Source organism: Mustela nivalis, assembly GCF_964662115.1.
Source record: "Mustela nivalis genome assembly, chromosome: 13".
NCBI classification, from domain to species: Eukaryota; Metazoa; Chordata; class Mammalia; order Carnivora; family Mustelidae; genus Mustela; species Mustela nivalis.
The window spans coordinates 93,194,392-93,214,123 of NC_139032.1; the positions used below are offsets into that span (position 1 = coordinate 93,194,392).

The window sequence follows — 19,732 nt, forward strand, 5'->3', positions numbered from 1 at the left end:
GCTGGGCCTCTTGGTCTGGTGGTGTCCTAGGCTCTTGGTGGAGTAGCTGAGGGAAACCCTCCTACCGGCTTCTTCATGCTGCAGACAGTTCCCTTTCTATACACACTGTGATGCCAGCCGTGCCTAGTCTCATGCCAGCGACGGAAAGGAGAATCAGCCCTAAAAACATAGAAACGTACAAAGTGATAAAAACCAGAGGAAATGCCAGAGTAGCAGAGGAAGCAGTTGGGGTTTACTTGGTTGGCACGGGGGCACATGGAGCTGGGTTTTGCACACTGAGTAGCAGTTGGGGGCTGCATCGGACTCTGACGTGCATTCTTGGTTGCAGGGAGCCACACTGTGACCTGGAGGCCAGTGGACCAGTGGGTGTGGGCCCTGTGCACGCCTTGCCCAGCACTTGTCTGCAGAAGGTAGAGGAACAGCCAGAGGATGCAGATAATCAGCGGAATGTCACACGGATGGGCAGTCAACCCTCGGACTTGAGTGCCACTGTGCACATCCCGGTGACACTGACCGGCCCTCCTGGGGAGACCACGGCTGTTCCCAGTGAGTATCTCCCATCTGAGTGGGGCAGGGCCCACCTTGTGCAGGCCCTGTTGGCTCTCCGCCAGTCCCCTCCATGACAGCTGCTTGGGGATGGAGCCTGCCTGTGTGAACTGTCTCACCAGCTGGAGAGAAGGTCCTCTGTGCTCGGCGTCCGTGCCTTGCTGTCTTTGTTTTCTAGTGGCCCCGAGGAGCGCTATTACTATTTCATGTCACTTACGTGACCAGCTAAGCACCAGTCAAGTGTTAGTGCTGGGGGACAGCAGGAGGGAGTGGGACCAGGGCTGCCCTTGTGGGACTTATAAGTCTCATCAGGAAGACAGACCCTAGGATGGTCATGACTCTTCCTAGTTATGTGAAAGCTGCTACGCACCTTGGCCCCAAACCTGATGGGGGCTGACAACTAGCCAGTGGTCTTCCCGTGACTTATGTGCTTTGTGACTCCTGCTCTGAGGTCCCCACAGGCCTTGGCCTGAGCTCTTCTTCCCCCTCCTCCCTCCCACACTCCTGATTGAGCAGCTGCTCCCTGCCCAGCCATGTGCAGGCACTGAGGGCAAGAGGCTCTTTGTGTCTGCAGGTCACTCTGTCTAGTAGGGACAGAGAGACCTGGAGGGGTCAGATACAGTCCCCTCACACTGTGTGTAGCAGGTGCACAGATGGCTTGTGAGCACAAAGATCGAGCATCCTGGGGGTGGTTGGAGAGGGCCAGGCCGTGGAAGCTGAGCTCACATGCAAGGTGTGATTAAGTTTAGTCTTGAGAAGACCAGGTGCCATGCAATGCCGGCCCATGTTTGCAGATGTGTCCACACACACTCAGGCACGTGCACACACCCCTCACCTCTTGGGCAGATGCTCTCTTCTGGGGCCTGGGAACCAGTGTACCATGCCAGGAGTAGCTGGAGCAGCCCACTCTGGCTGCTTTGGCTTCCCCCTGCCCTTCGCTTCCTTGGGAGAGAACTTTCCCTGGCCCACTCTCTGGTTTCAGCTCTCAGAGATACTAGTGTGTCTGTGTTCCCAGACTCTTGGTCTGCTTCTCTCTGGCTTAAGCTTGAGGATGAGTCCAGGGTTCCCACCTGGCTTTTGTCCATGAGTCAGGTGCAGCCCCTCCTCCCCAACTCCTGGCAACCACTGATCTTTTTACCGCTTCTGTAGTTCTGCCTTTTCCAGAATGTCATGTAGTTGGAATCATACAGTGTACAGCCTTTTCAGATTGGGTTCTTGTGCTTACAATGTGCATGGAGGGTTCCGCCATGTGTTCTCATGGCTTGCTAGCCCATTTCTCTCTAGTGGTGAATAGTAATCCATTGTCTGGCCATTCCACAGTTGATCCATGCACCTGCTGAAGGACATCTTGGTTGCTTCCAAATTTTGGTAATTATGCATAAAGCTGTTATAAGCATCTATGTTCAGGATTTTGTATGGACATACGCTTTCAGCTCATTTGGGCAAACAGCTAAGAGCATGACTGTTGGATTGTAAGGTAAGGTTGTGTTTAGTTTTGTAAAGAGCTGGTAGTCTAAGCAAGTGGCTGTACCGTCTGGCATTCCCGCCAGCAGTGAGTGAGAACTGTTCCTCCAGCTCCTCTCCAGCATCCCATGCTGTCAGTGTTTTGTGGTTTTGCCATTCTGATAAGTATGTAAGGTACTTCCTTGTTCTGTTTGCAGTTCCTTAATGACACGTGACGTTGAGCATCTTTTCATTTGTGTATTTGCCATCTGTATGTCTTATTTGGTGAGATAACTGTTCATACCTTTTGCTGACTTTTTAATTTTCTTATTTGAAAGAAAATTTGAGACTTAATTTTTTGAAGAGTAGTTTAAGGTTCAAAACAAAACAAAGAGGAAGGTACAGAGAGTTCCCATGACTCTGCGCCCCCACACAAACATAGCCTCCCCCATTATCCACATTCCCCGGCAGATGCTGCATCTGTTACCAGGGATGAACCTCCACGGACACATCGTAATCACCGGATGTCTGTGCTTTACCTTCGGGCTCACTCTTGGTGTTGCCCCTTCCATGGGTTTAGACAAAGGTACAGTGACATTTCGCCGTCACTGTAATATGACACAGAGTATTTGCCCTGCCCTAATAATTCTCTGTGCTCTGCCTCTTCATCCCTCCCCCTCCCCAACTTTAGCAACCACTTGATGTCTTTACTGACCATGGTTTTGCCTTATTCAGAATGCAGTATATTTAGAATCATATAGTACGTAGCCTTTTTAGACTGGATTCTTGCACTTACCAATATGTATTTAAGATTCTTCCATGTCTTTTCATGTCTTGAAAGCTCCTTTCTTTTTGGCATTGAGTAATATTTCCATTGTCTGGGTGTTCCACAGTTTACCCATTCATCTACTGAAGAACATCTTGGTCGCTTCTAAATTTTGGCAATTGTGTATAAAGCTGTTAAAAACATCTGTGTGCAAGATTTTGTGTGAACTTGATTTCAGCTTCTTTGGGTAAATACCAAGGAGAGTAAGTGGCTCGATCATATGGCAAGAGTGTGTTCAGTTTTGTAAGAAACCACTGAACTGTCCGTACCATTCTGCATTTTACCACTAGTAACTTACAAGCGCTCCCATTACTCCACATCCTTGCCAGCATTTGGTATGGTCAGTGTTCCAGATTTTGGCCATTCTCTAAGTGTGTAGTGGCACCAAATTGTTTTAATCTGCATTTCCCTAGTGATGGGTGATGTGGTACATTGCTTTTATATACTTATTTGCAATCTGCATTATCTTTTTGGTTAAGATCTTTGGCATGTTTTTAAAATTAGGTTGTTTTCTTGTTTTCGATTTTTTAGAGTTCTTTGTAAATTTTAGATAATGCTTCTTTTCTTATCAGCTGTGTTTTTTGCAGCTTTTCCCCTCCCGTTTGTGGCTCATCTAATTGTTCTCTTGACGTTGTCTCTCACAGAGCAGAATTTATTAACTTCAGTCCAGCTGATCCATTATGTCTTTCGTGGCTTACGTGCTTGGTGGTGTATCTAAAAGGTCATCATAAACAAGGTCATCTAGGTTTTCTCCAATGTCATCCCCTAGGGGTTTCACGGTTCTGCATTTCACATTTAGTCCTACGAGCCATTTTGACCTAACTTTTGTGAAGGGTATAATGTCTGTGTCTGGGTTCACTCCCACATACGGACATCCCGGGTTGTAGCTCCAGCTGTTGAAGAGATAGCCTTTGTCCCACTGATTACCTGTGCTGCTTTATCTTGACGATCAGGTGGCTCTGCTTCCAGAGTCTATTTCTGAGCTCTCTACTCCGTTCTGTTGTCCTGTGTCAGTTCTGTCACCGAGATGGCACTGTCTTGACCACTGTAACTTTGGAGGGAGTCTTAAAGTTGGGTGCTATTGGTCCTCTTTGTTCTTCTCCTTCTATGTTGAAATGTTGGCTGTTCTGGGTCTGTTGCTTCCCCGTATAAACTTTAGAATAGTTTTGCTGATATCCATAAAATAACTTGATGAGATTTTGAGTGGGATTGCATTGAAACTACAGGGCAAGTTGGGAAGAACTGGCACCTTGGCAGTATTGACTCTTCCTGATCACAAACAAGGGACATTTCTGTCTTTACTTAGTTCTTTGATTTCATTCAAAAGAGTTTCAGTTTTCCGTATGTAGGTCTTGTACATATTTTGTTACATTTATACCTAAGAATTTCATTTTGGGGGGAGCTAATATAAATGATACCATGCTTTTAATTCCAAATTGCATTTATTCATTGTTGATAAATAGGAAGGTAATTGACTTTTGTGTATTAACCTTGTATCTTGCAGTCTTGCTAAAATCACTTTTAAAAAAAAGATTTTATTTATATATTTGACAGAGATCACAAGCAGACAGAGAGGCAGGCAGAGAAAGCAGCAGGGGGTGGGAAGCAGACTCCCTGCTGAGCAGAGAGCCCAACGTGGGGCTCGATCCCAGGACCTGATCAAGACCTGAGCCAAAGGCAGAGGCTTAACCCACTGAGCCACCCAGGCACCCTGTTAAAATCACATTTAGTGCCAGGAGTTTTTTTGTTGATTCTTTTGGATTTTCTGTATAGATATCACATTATCTGTGAAAAAAAGACAGTTTTATGTCTTCCTTCCCAATCTGTATATGTTTTATTTCCTTTTCTTGCCTTATTACTTTAGCAAGGACATCCAACATGATGTTGAAAGGAGTGGTGAGAGGTGACATCCTTGCCTTGTAGACCTGATCTTAGTGGGAAACTTCAAATTTCTCATCATTAAGCAGGAGGTGAGCTGTCGGTTTTTTAAAGATAGACTTTATTTACCAAGTTGAGAAAGTTACCCTCTATTCCTAGTTTTCTGAGAGTTTTTGTGATTGATGGGTGTTAGATTTTGTCAAATGCTTTTTGCATCTATTGATAGGATCAAGTGACTTTTCTTTTTTAGTCTGTTGATGTGATCATTCAATGATTTTCAAATGTTGGAAGAGCCTTGAATACCTCGGACAGATCTCACTTGGTTATAGTATATAATTCTTTTTATACTTTCTGGGATTTGATTTGCTAGTATTTTGTTAAGAATTTTTGCATATGTTCATGAAAGATATTGGTGTATAATTTTCTTTTCTTGTAATGCCTTGTCTGGTTTTATTACTAGGGTAATGCTGACCTCATAAAATGAGTTAGGAAGTACTCCCTTTGCTTCTGTCCTTTGAAAGAGATTGTTGACAACTGGGATCATCTCTTCCTTAAAGTTGGGTAGAATTCTCAGTGAACCTATCCGGGCTCAATGCTTTCTGTTTCGGAAGGTAGTTAAGTTATGAATTAATCTCTTTAATAGATAGAACTCTATTTACATTGTCTAGTTCTTCTCGTGTGAGTTTTGGCATATTTGTCCTTCCAAGGACTTGGCCCATTTCATGTAGGTTATCGAATTTGTGGGCATAGAGGTGTTCATAGTGTTCTTTTATTATCCTTTTCATGTTCATGAGATCAATATTGATGTCCCCCCTTTCATTTCTTCTATTAGTAATTTGTGTTTTCCCTCTTTTTCCTTAGTTAGCCTAAATGATTTTAATCTAAATTTAATGATCTTCTCAAAGAAACAGTTGTATTGGTTTTGTTGATATTCTTTCTTTATTTTATGTTTTCAATTTCAGTGATTTATGCTCTTTTTTTAAATTTTTTAAAAAAAATTTATTTAGTTTTTGCGAGAGAGAAGGATGGCGGTGGAGGAGAGGGAGAGAATCTTTTTTTTTTTTTTTTTTTTTAGCATTTATTTATTTGACAGACAGAGATCACACGCAGGCAGAGAGGCAGGCGGAGAGGGGGGGTAAGCAGGCTCCCCGCTGAGGAGAGAGACTGATGCGGGGCTCGATCCCAGCATCCCGGGATCATGATCTGAGCTGAAGGTAGAGGCTTTAACCCACTGAACCACCCAGGCGCCCCAGGAGGGAGACGATCTTAAGCAGGCTTTACACCCAGCTTGCACGACCTGTAGCTCCATCTCCTGACCCTGAGATCATGACCTGGGCCGAAATCAAGAGTCAGACGCTTAACCAGCTGAGCCACTCAAGTGCCCCTCTGCTCTAATTCTTATTAATGTCTTTTCTTTTGCTTACTTATAATGTTTTGTTTGTTTGTTTGTTTCCTACAGTGGGAGCTTAGATTACTGATTTTAAGTCTTTCTTTTCAGATGTATGCTTTCAGTGCTATACATTTCCTTATAAGCACTGCTTTTGCTGCATCCAGCAAACTGATAAGTTTCATTTTCATAGTTAAAAATATTTTTACATTTCTCTTGAGATTCCTCTTTGACCCATGTATTACTTAGTGTGTTATTTAATTTCTACATATTTCGGGATTTTCCAGTTATCTTTATCTTATGATTTCTAGTTTAATTCCATTGTAGTATGAGAACAGACATTTTTGCCCACTTTTTAATTGGGTTGTTTATTTTCTAACTGTTGAGTTTTAAGATTCCTTTCTACGTTTTGGATACCAGTGTTTTATCAGATAAGTGGTTTGCAAATAATTTCTGCCTGTTTGTGGCTTGTCCTTTCATTCTTTTAATGTCTCCTGTTTCTAATTATTACTGGTGTGAGGGTTAATTTGGTTTCTGTCATGGCTTCTGCTAGGGGCAGAAATCTAGGCTATTGACTTTTTTATGGCAATTTTGTATCCTATTTCTTTTCTGAACCCTCAAATTGTGTATTAGTTTTAGCATCGACTCTTTGATTTTTTTTTCCCAAGTGTATTTTCAAGTGTGTTATTTAATTTCTACAAATACAAATACAGTGCTAACTATTCCTTTCCAGTCTCGAACTTCTCAAGATCCTTTGCTTTTTTTTTTTTTTTTTAAGATTTTATTTATTTATTTGACAGAGAGAGATCACAAGTAGGCAGAGAGGCAGGCAGAGAGAGAGAGGAGGAACAGGTTCCCTGCTGAGCAGAGAGCCCGATGTGGGGCTTGATCCCAGGACCCTGAGATCATGACCTGAGCCGAAGGCAGAGGCTTAACCCACTGACCCAACAGAGGCCTTTTTTTTTTTTTTAAATTTTAAAGTTTTTTTTTGCATGATTGCACTGGCTAATATGCTATCAGGTAACAGTAACAGTGGAGTTAGTGGGTATCCTTACCTTGTTTCTGCCTGTATGAAATTAGATTCTGGTTTTAGGCTTGAGAGGGGTGTGTGTGTGTGTGTATGTCTGTTTAAGTAAAATCAAGGTGCAGTACCCATTAATTCCTATTTCAATAAGTGTTTGTCTGGAGTAGATGTTAAATTTTATTGAAGGCCTTTTCAGCACCCTAGACATCATATATTTTCCCTCTTAAATATGGGGATTTATAGTAATGAACTTTTTGCTATTGAACTGTCTTTGAGATCTTAGAATAAATCCTACTTTGTTAACATTTTTTTTTAAAGATTTTATTTATCTATTTGACAGACAGAGATCAGAAGTAGACAGAGAGGCAGGCAGAGAGAGAGGGAAGCAGGCTCCCTGCTGAGCAGAGAGCCCGTTGTGGGGCTTGATCCCAGGACCCTGAGACCATGACCTGAGCGGAAAGCAGAGGATTAACCACTGAGCCACCCAGGTGCCCCTGTTAATATTTTTTTTAAAGATTTTTGTTTTTAAGTAATCTTTACATCCAATGTGGGGCTCGAACTCATATCTCCAAGATGAAGAGTCACATGTTCTACTGACTGAGCTAGCTAGCCGCCCCAGTTAACATATTTTTTACAGTGATGTTACAGTCTATTAATATTTTATGTAGGATTTTTGGGTTGACCCAAATTCCAGACCGAATTTCAACATGGGCACCTTCCCTGCCCCCCACCCCTTCACCCAGTACCAAGCAATTCTCAGACACCAGTAGGGTGTCCCAGATTCAACTCACTTCTGATACTGCTGACCAGTAGAAAGCATCGGGTTCCACAGCTTAAGGGTTCAGAAGACTTCCCTAGAAGTCCTAGAAGACTTCCCCCCACACTCCACTTCGGGCACCCCAGGCTGTCACCTCTGCTTCTGACCTATCAGTTACAGATTGGGCTTCCGACTCCTCTTTACGTTCTTTGGGTTGCTCACGTTTGCCAGTTTGTTAAAGGCTGTGATGCATGGTAAGAATCAAGAACGAGGTGAAGAGATACGTGGGGTGTGGGCCGGGAAGTGGATGTGGAGCTTCCATGCCCTCTGTTGGCACGCCACTCTTCCCAGTCTCCACCTGCTCACCAGCCCCGAGGCTCCCTGAACCCAGTCTTTGGGTTTTTATGGAGGCTTTGTTGCGGTCCTGATTTACTAAGTCATTGGCCATTGGCTAGTTCCTCCTCCAGCCTCTATTCCCTCCCTGGAAGTCGGGGTTGCGGCTGAGTGTCTCAACCCTCTAGTCACGTGGCTCCTTCTCTGGCCAACCTGCTCCCACCCTTGGGTAGAGTCCCGAAGTCATCCTTCAGGATACCTGTGTCACCTTTCGGGCTCTGAAGCGTTGTCAAGAACTATGGATGAAGGCCAAATGTCTGAGAAATATATTGTGGTCATCTGAGTGACCAAACATGTATTTTTTATATCATTATATTGCACATTTTGTTTTATTTATTATTTTTAAAATCTAAATTCAATTAATGAACATATAATGTATTATTGGTTTACAGGTATAGAGGGCAGTGATTCATCAATCATATAATCACGCATTTTATTTATTTATTTATTTATATTATTTTTTAAAATTTTTTCAAATTTTTAAATTAACATATAATGTATTATTAGTCCCAGCGGTACAGGTCTGTGAATCGCCAGGTTTACACACTTCACAGCACTCACCATAGCACATACCTTCCTAATTGCATATTTTAAAGTGAGAAGTGTTCTTAGCTTTCTTATCCTATGTTCAAGTATCATATGGTTTAGATATGAATGCTGTGTAGTTCCCTGATATTTAATTTCATTAATCCACTACTGAATATTGAATGTTGTTATGTTGCCATTTCCTATTATTTTAAATGGGAAAATTATAATGTACTATAAAAATTTTAATGTATTAAAGTTGGTTGTACTCAAAATCCCCAATTAATTTTTGAAAACAGAACTGTGCTGCCTGAATGGCTCATTCGGTTAAGTGTCTGACTCTTGATTTCAGCTCAGGTCATGATCTCGGGGTCGTGAGATCAAGCCCCATGTTGGGCTGTATGGTCAGCGTGAAATCTGCTGGAGATTCTCTCCCTCTGCCTCTCCCTCTGCTTGTGCTTTCTCTCTCTCTCTCTCTCAAAATAAATAAATAAATCTTAACGAATACAGCTCAAGGACAGGTAAATAGTGTAAAGTAAAAACTGTCCCGTTAGGACACAGAATGCCTACTGCATTTTCCCTGATCACCACAGCTAAACTAGTTGTTCACGGGCAGTTGCTGTGCACACCTTCATAGCAGCTTCTGTGCTTTTCAGAAACATCCACGCATAATTCTAATCGTCAACCAGCTGAACTCAGAATCTTGGCTGAGAGTTTTTCCCATGTTCTTTGGGTTACAGATGTTATATTGCAGGGTGCCTGAGTAGCTCAGTGGATCAAGCAGCGGAGTCCTGATTTCTGCTCAGGACACCATCCCCGAGTCCTGGGGTGGGGCCCTGGGTCTGGCTCCACACTCGGCAGGGGTCTGCTTCCTTTCTCTCTGCCTCTCCTCTCTCACGTGAATAAATCAATCCTTAAAAAATGTTATATTGGGTTTGGGGGATGTATACATTTTTCCTACGTAAATGTCAGCCAGAAGAACCCCAACAACATTGCAGTGCGGGATGCATGTTCTGAAGTGCGCATGTCAGCAGACTGAGGGCCCTTGACAGGGCCGGTTTACCCAAGGTGTTCTCTGTATGCTGTGCCTCTTGCGGAGTCCCAGAAAGCATTAGAATGTTTCCTTCTTTTTCTTTTCTGGGACAGTGAAGTAGCATTAGGATTGCTTGGTCTCTAAAGATTTGGTAGAATTCTCTTGTGAAATCATCTGGGTCCGGTTTCTTTGGGAAGGATAATTCTTTGATAATTTTTCTTTTCTGTCTGGATATTGTCTGTTTAAACTTCTTATCTCTTGTCTCCTGAGATCTGTTTGGCAGATACAATTTCCTGGTCATTCAATCTAGGTTTTCCAATTTATGTATGTATAGTTAGACAAAGAAGAGGTGTAAGTTTTTAAAAAAATTTCCTCTGTTTTACCCCCTTAATCATTTTTTATCCTGTGTATTTTATGTTTCCTCCTTTTTTTCTTGATTAGATTAGTGGTTTATATATTCTGTAGGTTTTCATGAAGAGAACCAACATTTTATTTTATTGATAGTTCTACTGTGATTTTGATTTTTAACCTGTGACTTCCCAATTTTGTCTTTATTATTTCCCTCTTACCTTTTTGTTTTACTTTGTTGTTCATTTGTTAGCTTCCTGAGTTAGACACTTAGTTTACTTATTTTATTCTTTAATTTTTGATACATGATTACTGAAGGTTATGAATTTTCCTCTGATTAATAATGTAATCATATGCTGTAATTCTGACATTTGATGTCTTCATTTTCATCAGATTTTAAAGAAATTATGTAACTTTGGTTTGCCTTTTCTCCAGGTGCTTACAGATTCCTTGGGATTTTCTGCATAAAGAATCAAGTCATCTGCTAGGGGACAGTTTATTTTTCACGTTCTGATGTGTGTGTCTTTTTTCCTTTCCCCCCCTCGTTGCACTGACAGCTTCCAGAACTGTGTGAACAGCAGGGGGAGAACTGATGTCCTTCTCTTAGTCTCCTCTTGTGGGAGGAGGGAACAGGCAGTCTTTCGACGTGTGAAGTATGATATTAGCTCTCGTTTTTAGTCTTGGGTTTTTTGGGGTGGGGGGTGTTGGTAGATGTTCTTTATCAAGTTGAGGAACTTCCCCTCTGTTCCTTTTTCTTGAGAGTGTTGGCATTAAATCAGTGCTACATTTTGTCAGACGGTTTTTTGCATCAGTCGATGGGACCCTGTGGTTGTTCTTTGGTGATACAGTAGTTTGCACTGGTTGGTCTTCAGATGCCAGGTCAGCCTTGCATCCCTGGGTTAAGCTCTGCTGGCCGCTGTACACAGCCATTTGTGTATATTGTATGCACATTTGTATATACTGTATAGAGTATACATTTGTGTAAACTGCTGAATCGTGTTTGTTAATGTCTGGTTAAGGAGTTTTGCCTCTGTATTCATGAGAGATATTAGTACTTTTCTTTCTTTCCTTTTTATTTTTTTGTGCTGTCTTTGGGTTTGGTATCACAATGGTACTGAATTCATAATTTGAATTGGAAAGTGTTTCTTCTGTGTTTAGAGGTGAGTGTGTGGACCTGGTGCTAATTGTCCTTCTGACGTTTGGTAGACTTTGCCAATGAAACGTATCTTTTTGGAATTAAAAAAAACAGTCCTCAATAGTGACAAGGCTGTTATCTGTTTCATACCAGCACCTGCCAGTTTTCTGTCTAGACCTGTCAGTGGCTGGGAAGGGGTGCTCAAGTCATCAACCAGAAATGTGGCTTTGTCGTGTCTGTCTCTTTGCGTCGCATACTTGCGTCACTGCTGTTGAGCACGTGCACACGTAGAATTGCCGTCTTGTTGAGAGGTCGGCTCTTTCATCATCGTGTGATGTGCCTTTCTGTACCTGATGATTTTCTTTGCTCTGATGTCTACTTTATCTGACATGAATATATCTACTCCTACTTTGTTTTGATTAATATTTGCATGGCATATCTTTTTCACCTTTCTATGTTCAAACTAGCTATATGGTTATATTTTAAGTTAGTTTCTTACAGACAGTGCATGAATGGGTAATGTTGTTTTTTTTTTTTTTAAGATTTTATTTATTTATTTGACAGACAGAGGTCACAAGTAGGCAGAGAGGCAGGCAGAGAGAGAGAGAGAGAGGAGGAAGCAGGCTCCCTGCTGAGCAGAGAGCCCAATGCAGGACTCGATCCCAGGACCCTGAGATCATGACCTGAGCCGAAGGCAGCGGCTTAACCCACTGAGCCACCCAGGCGCCCAATGGGTAGTGTTTTTAACTGACCTTTTCAGGTCTGTTTTCTATTTGGCGTAGTCAGACGATTTATATTTGATGTAATTGTATGTGTTATGACAAGTCTGCTGTGTAATTTTTGTTTATTCTTTGTTTTTTATTTCTCTCGTTTCTTTCTTTTTTTTTTTCTTTTTTGCCCTCCCATGGGTTACTTATTATGTATTTTAGAGTTTCATTTTGATTTATCTGCAGTACTTTTGAGTCTGTCTCTTAGTATTGTTTTTTGAATGGTTGCTCAAGGTATCACATTGCATATATAACGTATCCCAGTCTACTGGGTTTGTTATTTTACCAGTTTAGGTGAAATATAGTAGGGTTACCTCTTTTTCCTTCCTGTGTATGGGTGTCATGATCATTTCCTCCACATACATTTAGAACCACCTCAGTGTAGGTTTTAGTTTGTGCTTCAAGTGTCCAGCGTAGTGTAGGAAACTCGAGAGGAGAAGGAGAATGTGTTGTATTTACCCATACTTTTACTTCTTCTGTTGTTCTTTCTTCTTTCCTGATATTCCAGTATTTCTTCTTTCATAATTTACTTTCTGTTTAGAGGTCTTTCTTATTATTTCCTTCAGGGCAGGTCTGCAGCTGACAAGTTCTTCACGTTTCCCTTCATCTGAGAGTGTCTGGATTTTCCCTTCATTCCTGAAGGGTGTCTACACTGGGTATAAATTCTGGGTTGACAGTTCTTTTTTTTTCAGCACTTGAAAAAACGTGTGCCTCTTCCTTCTGACCTCCATGGTTTCTGATGAGAAATCCACTGTCATTCGAATTGTTTTCTTCCTATAGGTAAGCTGTTGTTTCTCTCTTGCTGCTTTCAAGATTTTTTTCTTTGTCTTTATATTTCAGAAGTTTGATTATGATGTATTTTGGCATGGGTTTCTTTAGGTTTATTGTGGTTGGGATTTGCTCAGCTTCTTGAATTTGTAGGTTTGTGTCTTTCTGCCAAATTTGGAAATTTTTTCATTCGTTCTGTCTTTGAATACATCTTCAGCTCCTCCCTCTTTCTCTTTTCTTTCCAGGACTCTGTTAGCATGAATGGTAGATCTTTTGTCTTAGTCCCAGAGGTCCCTGAAGCTCTGTTCACTTTTTTCAGTCTATTATCTCTCTGTTGTTCTGATTGGGTGATTTCTATTGTTCTGTCTTCCAGCTCAATGATTATTTCCTCTGTGCCTTCCATTCTGCTGCTGAGCCCATTTATTGAGTTTTTTCATTTGTTATTGTATTTTTTTCAGTTCTAAAATTTATATTTAATTCTTTCTCTCTCCTATTTTTTTGCTAACGATTTTCTATTTCTTTGCTGAAATTTTTTTTCATTTGTTTCCAGTATGTTTTTAATTGTCTGCTGAAGTATTTTTATGATGGTGCTTTGAAATTATTTTCAAATAATTCTAACATCTGTATTGTCTTGGTGTCTATTGATTGTCTTTTCTCATTCAAATTAGCATTTTCCTAGTTCTTGGTGACAAGTGATTTTTAATTGAACCCTAGATATTTTAATATTATATTATAAACCGGGGCACCTGGGTGGCTCAGTGAGTTAAGCCTCTGCCTTGGGCTCAGGCCATGGTCTCAGGGTCCTGTGATTGAGTCCTCTATCGGGCTCTCTGCTCGGCAGGGAGCCTGTCTCCCCCTTTTCTCTCTGCCTACTTGTGAATTCTCTCTCTCTGTCAAATAATAAATTAATAAATCTTAAAAAAATATATTATGAACCTCTGAGTTTTACTTAAGTCTTCTGTTTTAGCTGGCCTACCGTGATTCCCCTCCAGCAGGGGCAGGGTGGGCAAGCTCTTCATTACCGACCGACGGAAGTGAAAGCACAGGTTTCTCATTCAACTCTCACTGACACCCACACCCGGTGGAAGCAGGCTCCTTGCTCTTGCTGGGCCTCCACTGATACCACCCTGAGAGAGGTGGGAGTGCCTTGGTAGTGCTTCCCGCATGACCTGTGCTGACACAGTGCAGGTAGAGCTCATTACCCCTGGGTGGTGGTTAAATCCATGGCTGTCTACTATGATTCACTCTGGCAAGTAAAAGGGAGGGATGCCTCATTATTTTTGGGTAGAAATTGCAGTTCAGGCTGCCCATCTGATCTTCATTGATCTCACATGGATTGCGGGGGGTCTTGTTCTTGCAGGGTCAGGATGAAAGTCTCTACTCCCTACTTGTCTCTCTGATTCTACCCTGGGAGGTCTACAGGCTAGTGAGGATAGAAGTCTGCACTTCCGATTTGGCCTCTGCTCATATGAGCCAAGATGGAGCTACAGTTTTTTCTGGGGTGTTTGACTATAGTAGAGTGTTTATTGTCCATAAGTTTCCTGTCTTTATAGCTGCATCTTTCCTGGTCCTATTGTTAGAGAGAGCTGGCTTTTTGGGGAGCTTTTCAAAATCTGTGTCTGCTGAGATTTCTGGGTTGCTGGCTTCTCCTGCACCAAATTTAGATGAGGCATAGAAGAAAACCCAGAGAAGAAAAACTTTCTGCCGTGTTGTTCCTCAGGCCCCAAGGTCCCTAACTGATCTGGCTTCTCTCCACCTTTCAGAATCTTAGGTTGGCTTTATATGGTGCCTAGGGGTTTTTCTTGTGCTTAGTGGGATGCATCTTTCCAAGAGCTCAAGTCTTGAGTTAATTTTTATATATGGTATGAGGTGAGGGTAGAGGATTTTTTTATTCCCTTCTCCTCCCCACACGGGTATGCATTTGTTCTGTTGCCGCTTGTTGTAAAGGTTATCCTTTTCTTTTTTTTTTTTTTTTTTCATAGAATGTCTTTGGCACTTTTATCAAAAATCCTGGCTCATTTTTCCCTGTCTTCTTTTCATCTTGCGATGATTTCAGTCATGTCTGTTTTCCGTTGGACTCCTTGTGGTTTCTGAGGTAGTCTTGTCTTTCTCTTTTACTTCATTTCTCAGATGATTTCTTTTTCAGTTTCTCTCCTGAGTTTGGTCAGCTCTCATCTCTCTTCTCCTGGTTTTCCATATATTCTTATTTCAAGCTTTTAACCTTATCTGTGGTGGTTTTTCTCATTAGAAATTGCTGGTCTAATTGTATTTGATCCGTGTTGGAAAGTTGTGTTGTAGTTCGCTTTTCCTCTGCCTTGCGGTGTTTGTTTTTTGTGGAGCATTTTTTATTAGCTGAAACATTTTATCCTTACTTTCTGTTTTCTTTTGCTAGAAGCTTTGTGGGGCGGTCGGGTTCCATTTTCTGATGATGAAGAAGCGTGTTCAATTTCCGGAGACCAGTGATTACATGTGATTGTGTGGGGAAGAGGCAGGGGCTCTGGTGCCTTCCCTGCTCTCTGGTTCGAAAGCACCCTCTTCTGTCAGCCCAGTGAACTGCAGCCTCTGTGTTCAGTGGCACCTTGCTGGGGGCGATGGCCAGCCCTAGCTTGTTTCTCTTTTCCTTCATCACAAAGGGGCTGACGTGGGCTGCTCCCATCCAAGTGTGTCTTTTGCATCCAGAAGCAGTGTCTTCCCGAGGTTGCTGCTGTCAGGCCCCTGTGCTTGGCAGTGGCAGGGTTCCGATCTCAGTACCCTTCTGCTTAGGGTGGGGCCCCCTCTGCTGAGGACAAACACTGTGTCCCACTGCCACCTAGATCCTGCTGTCCTCTCCCTCCTCCACGCAATCCCTGCTCGATGCCTGCTTGTGCAGGCTTCAGTGTTCACTTTCTCACTGACATGTAAGTTCAGGCCGATACTCATTTTCCGGGCGCTGTAGGGTTGGACTGTGGGTGATTTTACTGGCTTTCCTTGCTGGCTGTGTGAGTATCAGTGACCGCCATCATCTGTGGGACACCCTCTTATCTTGTTAGTTTCTCCTGGATTTGTAGTTGTGATCACTGTGACATTTCTAATTTCCTTCCCTCTTTCCTTCCCTTGGTAACCTCTTTTTCTCCTACATCTTTGTCTAGTTAAATAGACTCAAATTTTGGCTTTCTTGATCTTCTCCAATGTATCTTTGTTTTCTGTTTTTATTTATTATTTTTTCTTCCACTTTCTCTATCTATGTCATAATATTCTTTCTCCCAATTACTAGTGGGATGCGCAGCTCCTGGCATGTAAGCTCCTCCACTTTGCTGGTGTGTTCACGCTTTTAACCTTTGCTTTAAGAAGGGTTTTAGTTGTGTCATATGAGTTTTGAAACACCATAGTTTTCATACTTCTAAATCTTTTTCCAGGTTTCATTATGATTTCTCATGACCCATGACTTATTTATAAGTGTTGTTTTGAATTTCCGCATGGCAGAAGTTTCCTAATTTTTTTTTGCCATCGATATCATTTTATTTTCTAATATTTCATCAATTCTTGTATTTTAGATCATCCATTTGACTTTTCCTCCCCTTGTGTTTGAAGAACACTTTTGGATTTATTTCTTTTAGTGAGTTTTTTTTTTTTAAGATTTTATTGATTTATTTGTTAGAGAGAAAGAGAGAGGGAGACCACATAAACAGCAGGAGAGACAGAGAGAGAGAGAAGCAGGCTCCCTGCTGGGCAAGGAGCCCCATGTGGGACTCGATCCCAGGACACCAGGATCATGACCTGAGCTGAAGGCAGTGGCTTAACCAACTGAGCCACCCAGGTGTCCCTCTTTTAGTGAGGTTTGATGGTGGTAAATTCTCGGTTTGCTTGAAAAATCTTTATTTTAACCATTGTCAGTAAAAAGTAGGTTTTTTAAAGATTATTTATTTATTTGACAGAGATCACAAGTAGGCAGAGAGGCAGGCAGAGGGAGACGGGGAAGCCGGCTCCCCGCTGAGCAGAGAGCCCGATGGGACACTCCACCCCAGGACCCTGAGATCATGACCTGAGCCGAAGGCAGAGGCTTAACCCACTGAGCCACCCAGGTGCCCCCAAAGTGGTTTTGTTTTGTGTGGAATTCTAGTTTGTTAGTGATTTTCTGTCCACGGTGCCACCATTCCTCTGTCTTTTCCCACCTGCCGTTCTTGTGGAGAAGGCATCCGTCTGTCTGAATTGCTCTTCTGTGGGGCCCTGCTTCTCTCCAGGCTGCTTAAAGGAAAACTTTTTTACGGTGGAAAATCAGAGCATTGAAAGTAGAGACACAAGTATAATGAATCCACATATTCTGTCACCCATCCTTAAGCAATTATCCACATTTTGTTAATCTTCGCTTTGAACCTTCTCATTTTTTTCCTGTGCTTTCTTTTTTTTAAAAAAGATTTTATTTATTTATTTGACAGAGATCACACGTAGGCAGAAAGACAGGCAGAGAGAGGGGGAAGCAGGCTCCCTGCTGAGCAGAGAGCCCGATGCGGGGCTCAATCCCAGGACCCTGAGATCTGACCTGAGCTGAAGGCAGCGGCTTAACCCACTGAGCCCCCCAGGCACCCCTCCCTGTGCTTTTTGTATATGATTTGTATATGTTTATGATTTTGTATATGATTTTAGGTCTAACTGTGCCTGTAAGCATCTTGAACAATTAAGGATGTACAACCACAGAGCATTCTTAGACCTAGCAATACTGACAATAATTTCACAATATTACTTAATATCGATCCGAAGTTTAAATTTTACCAATTATCTAAAAAATAACTTTTTACCATTGATTTGTTAGGATCAGGATCAAAACAAGGTTTACTCCCCTGCTGTTGCTTGATCTGTGTCTCTTTCACTCTGTAACAACTTCGTTCCTCTTGTTTTATGCCATTTTTTGTTGAGGAGGCCCTGTCGTTTGTCCTGTAGGACTTCCCTCCGTTCTGCATTTCCTCACAGTGTCATTTGATACCGTCCTCTGTCCTCAGTGTCTCCTGGAAACTGGAAATTCAGTCTAAGGCCAAGCTCTGAGCTTGTTTTGTTGGCGGCGGCAGGCCTGTGGTTTTAAGGCTCTTCAGCAACATCTCTGGCCTTTCCTCTCCAGATGCTGGCAGCACCCTAACCCTGGGACAACTGAAACATGTCTCCAGAAGTGACCAGATGTCCCCGGGAGGCAGAATTGCCCTTGTTTGTAAACTATGGATCTAGAGACTTGATTGGAATCCAACAAAACTCTTCCAGGAAGCTTTGCAGGCAGGGTGGGCTTCCTGCTACCCTTACATGGGACACGTCGTGTCTAGTGTCACGTTTTCCTTTTTGCTGCATGACAGCGGTTGGTCCTGACCCATCCACCCTGAAGTTCTCTACCAGGCTTCCCCTAAAGGTTTTCGTAGACACTGAGGTTTGTGTCACATGACGGTGAATTCATGACTCTGTCGTTCTTTGTGCACTTATTATTTTTACCTTTTCTGTAAGGAAGAACTTACCTCATCAGCTGCTGGAAATGGAGTTGGTATTTGTAGTAAGCAAGATACATGCTTACTTCTGTGCCTTTACGTATGGGCATTATTTGTTTATTTCTATTTTAGAAAAGATTTTACTTATTTGAGATGGCGGGGTGGGGTGGGGAAGAGCAGAGGAAGAGGGAGGAGCGGACTCCGTGCTGAGTGTGGAGCCCAGAGTGGGGCTTAAACTCACGACCCTGAGGTCGAGACCTGCGTTGAGTTGGAGAGTCACTGCTTAACCAGCTGAGCCGCCAGGCGCCCCCGTTCACTATAATAGTGAACCAGTGCCCAGAAACTCTAAATATGGCCAATTAGACATTTATGAGAATGATTAGTATGAGTTTTTTTTTTTTATTTTAATGTGTTTGATGTGCTTTAGTTCTTGGAACTCACTGTTACTTTTGGTGCTCAGATTGTCCCATCTTTGGCCACTGGGTGCCCCTTATAGTTGGCCTTTTTGGACCTCACATGCCTATGTTGTCTTTGATGGCTTTCTGGTTTTCATCGAGAGCAGTGTGTTCCAGGGCTATCGTGTACCTTTTCTGCCCCAGACGTGGAGTCAGCCATCTCTCCAAGAAGACCTGTGTACGGGATGCTGGCTGTTCCAACTCCTTTCTGTCCTCTGACTTCAGTAGCCTTGCCTTCAGCTCCTCCTGGAGGACTGCGGTTACCACCGGAGGGGAGAGGACAGGAAGTGGGCATATATCACCCAGGCGACCAGAGCCAGTGAAGGGGTGGTGTAAAGGCAGGAGAGCCCAGCCTGTGGCTTCAGGTTGGGACAACTTTGAGGCTTAGCTCAGACCCCAGAGCCCTTGTGGGAACAGCCTGACCCTGCTATTACAGGGTTTTACCTGCCACCGCACTCTTGCTTGGCTGTTTTCTCTTTCCTGCTCTGTTTTCCTCACTTCCTTCCTGTTATTCTGGGAGTAGTTGGTCACCCTCCCACGGCTCCTTGTCTTGGGGCTTCTGTAGAGCCTGATCTGAGACGCGGCGGCCCCTTTGTTGGGAAATGAGGCTTGTTTAGCAGTGTGGTTGTTGCTACTGGGTTTTATTGCTTCCAACTTTTTCAGAACTTTTTTTTCATTTTAAATTTAAATAACTATTTATTTAAATGCCAGCATAGTGTACAGTGTTGTGTTAGCTTCAGGTGTGCAATACGGTGACTCCACAGTGCTGTGCGTTCCTCGGGGCTCATTGAGACAAGCGTCCGCTTAATCCCCTCACCTGTCTCGCCATCTCCGGCCCCATCTCCCCTGCGGAACCACCAGTTTTTCTTTATAGTGAAGAGTCTGTGTCTTTTTGTCTTTTGTCTGGTTCATTTATTCGGTTCCACATATGCATGAAATCACGTGGTATTTGTTCTCCTCTGACTTATTCACTTGCTGTCATGCTCTCTAGATCTGTCTCTGG

General features: G+C 42.7%; 1 protein-coding gene across 6 annotated transcripts in view; it reads left to right on the plus strand.

The window, feature by feature from the left end:
* CACNA1B (calcium voltage-gated channel subunit alpha1 B) overlaps positions 1–19,732 on the plus strand; it is a 182,434-nt gene that overhangs the window by 92,817 nt on the left and 69,885 nt on the right. For all 6 annotated transcript variants that reach the window (XM_082696484.1, XM_082696479.1, XM_082696480.1 and 3 more), the window contains one exon: positions 329–546. In XM_082696484.1, the coding sequence (XP_082552610.1) occupies positions 329–546 (218 nt within the window). The remainder of the gene's footprint in view (positions 1–328; positions 547–19,732) is intronic.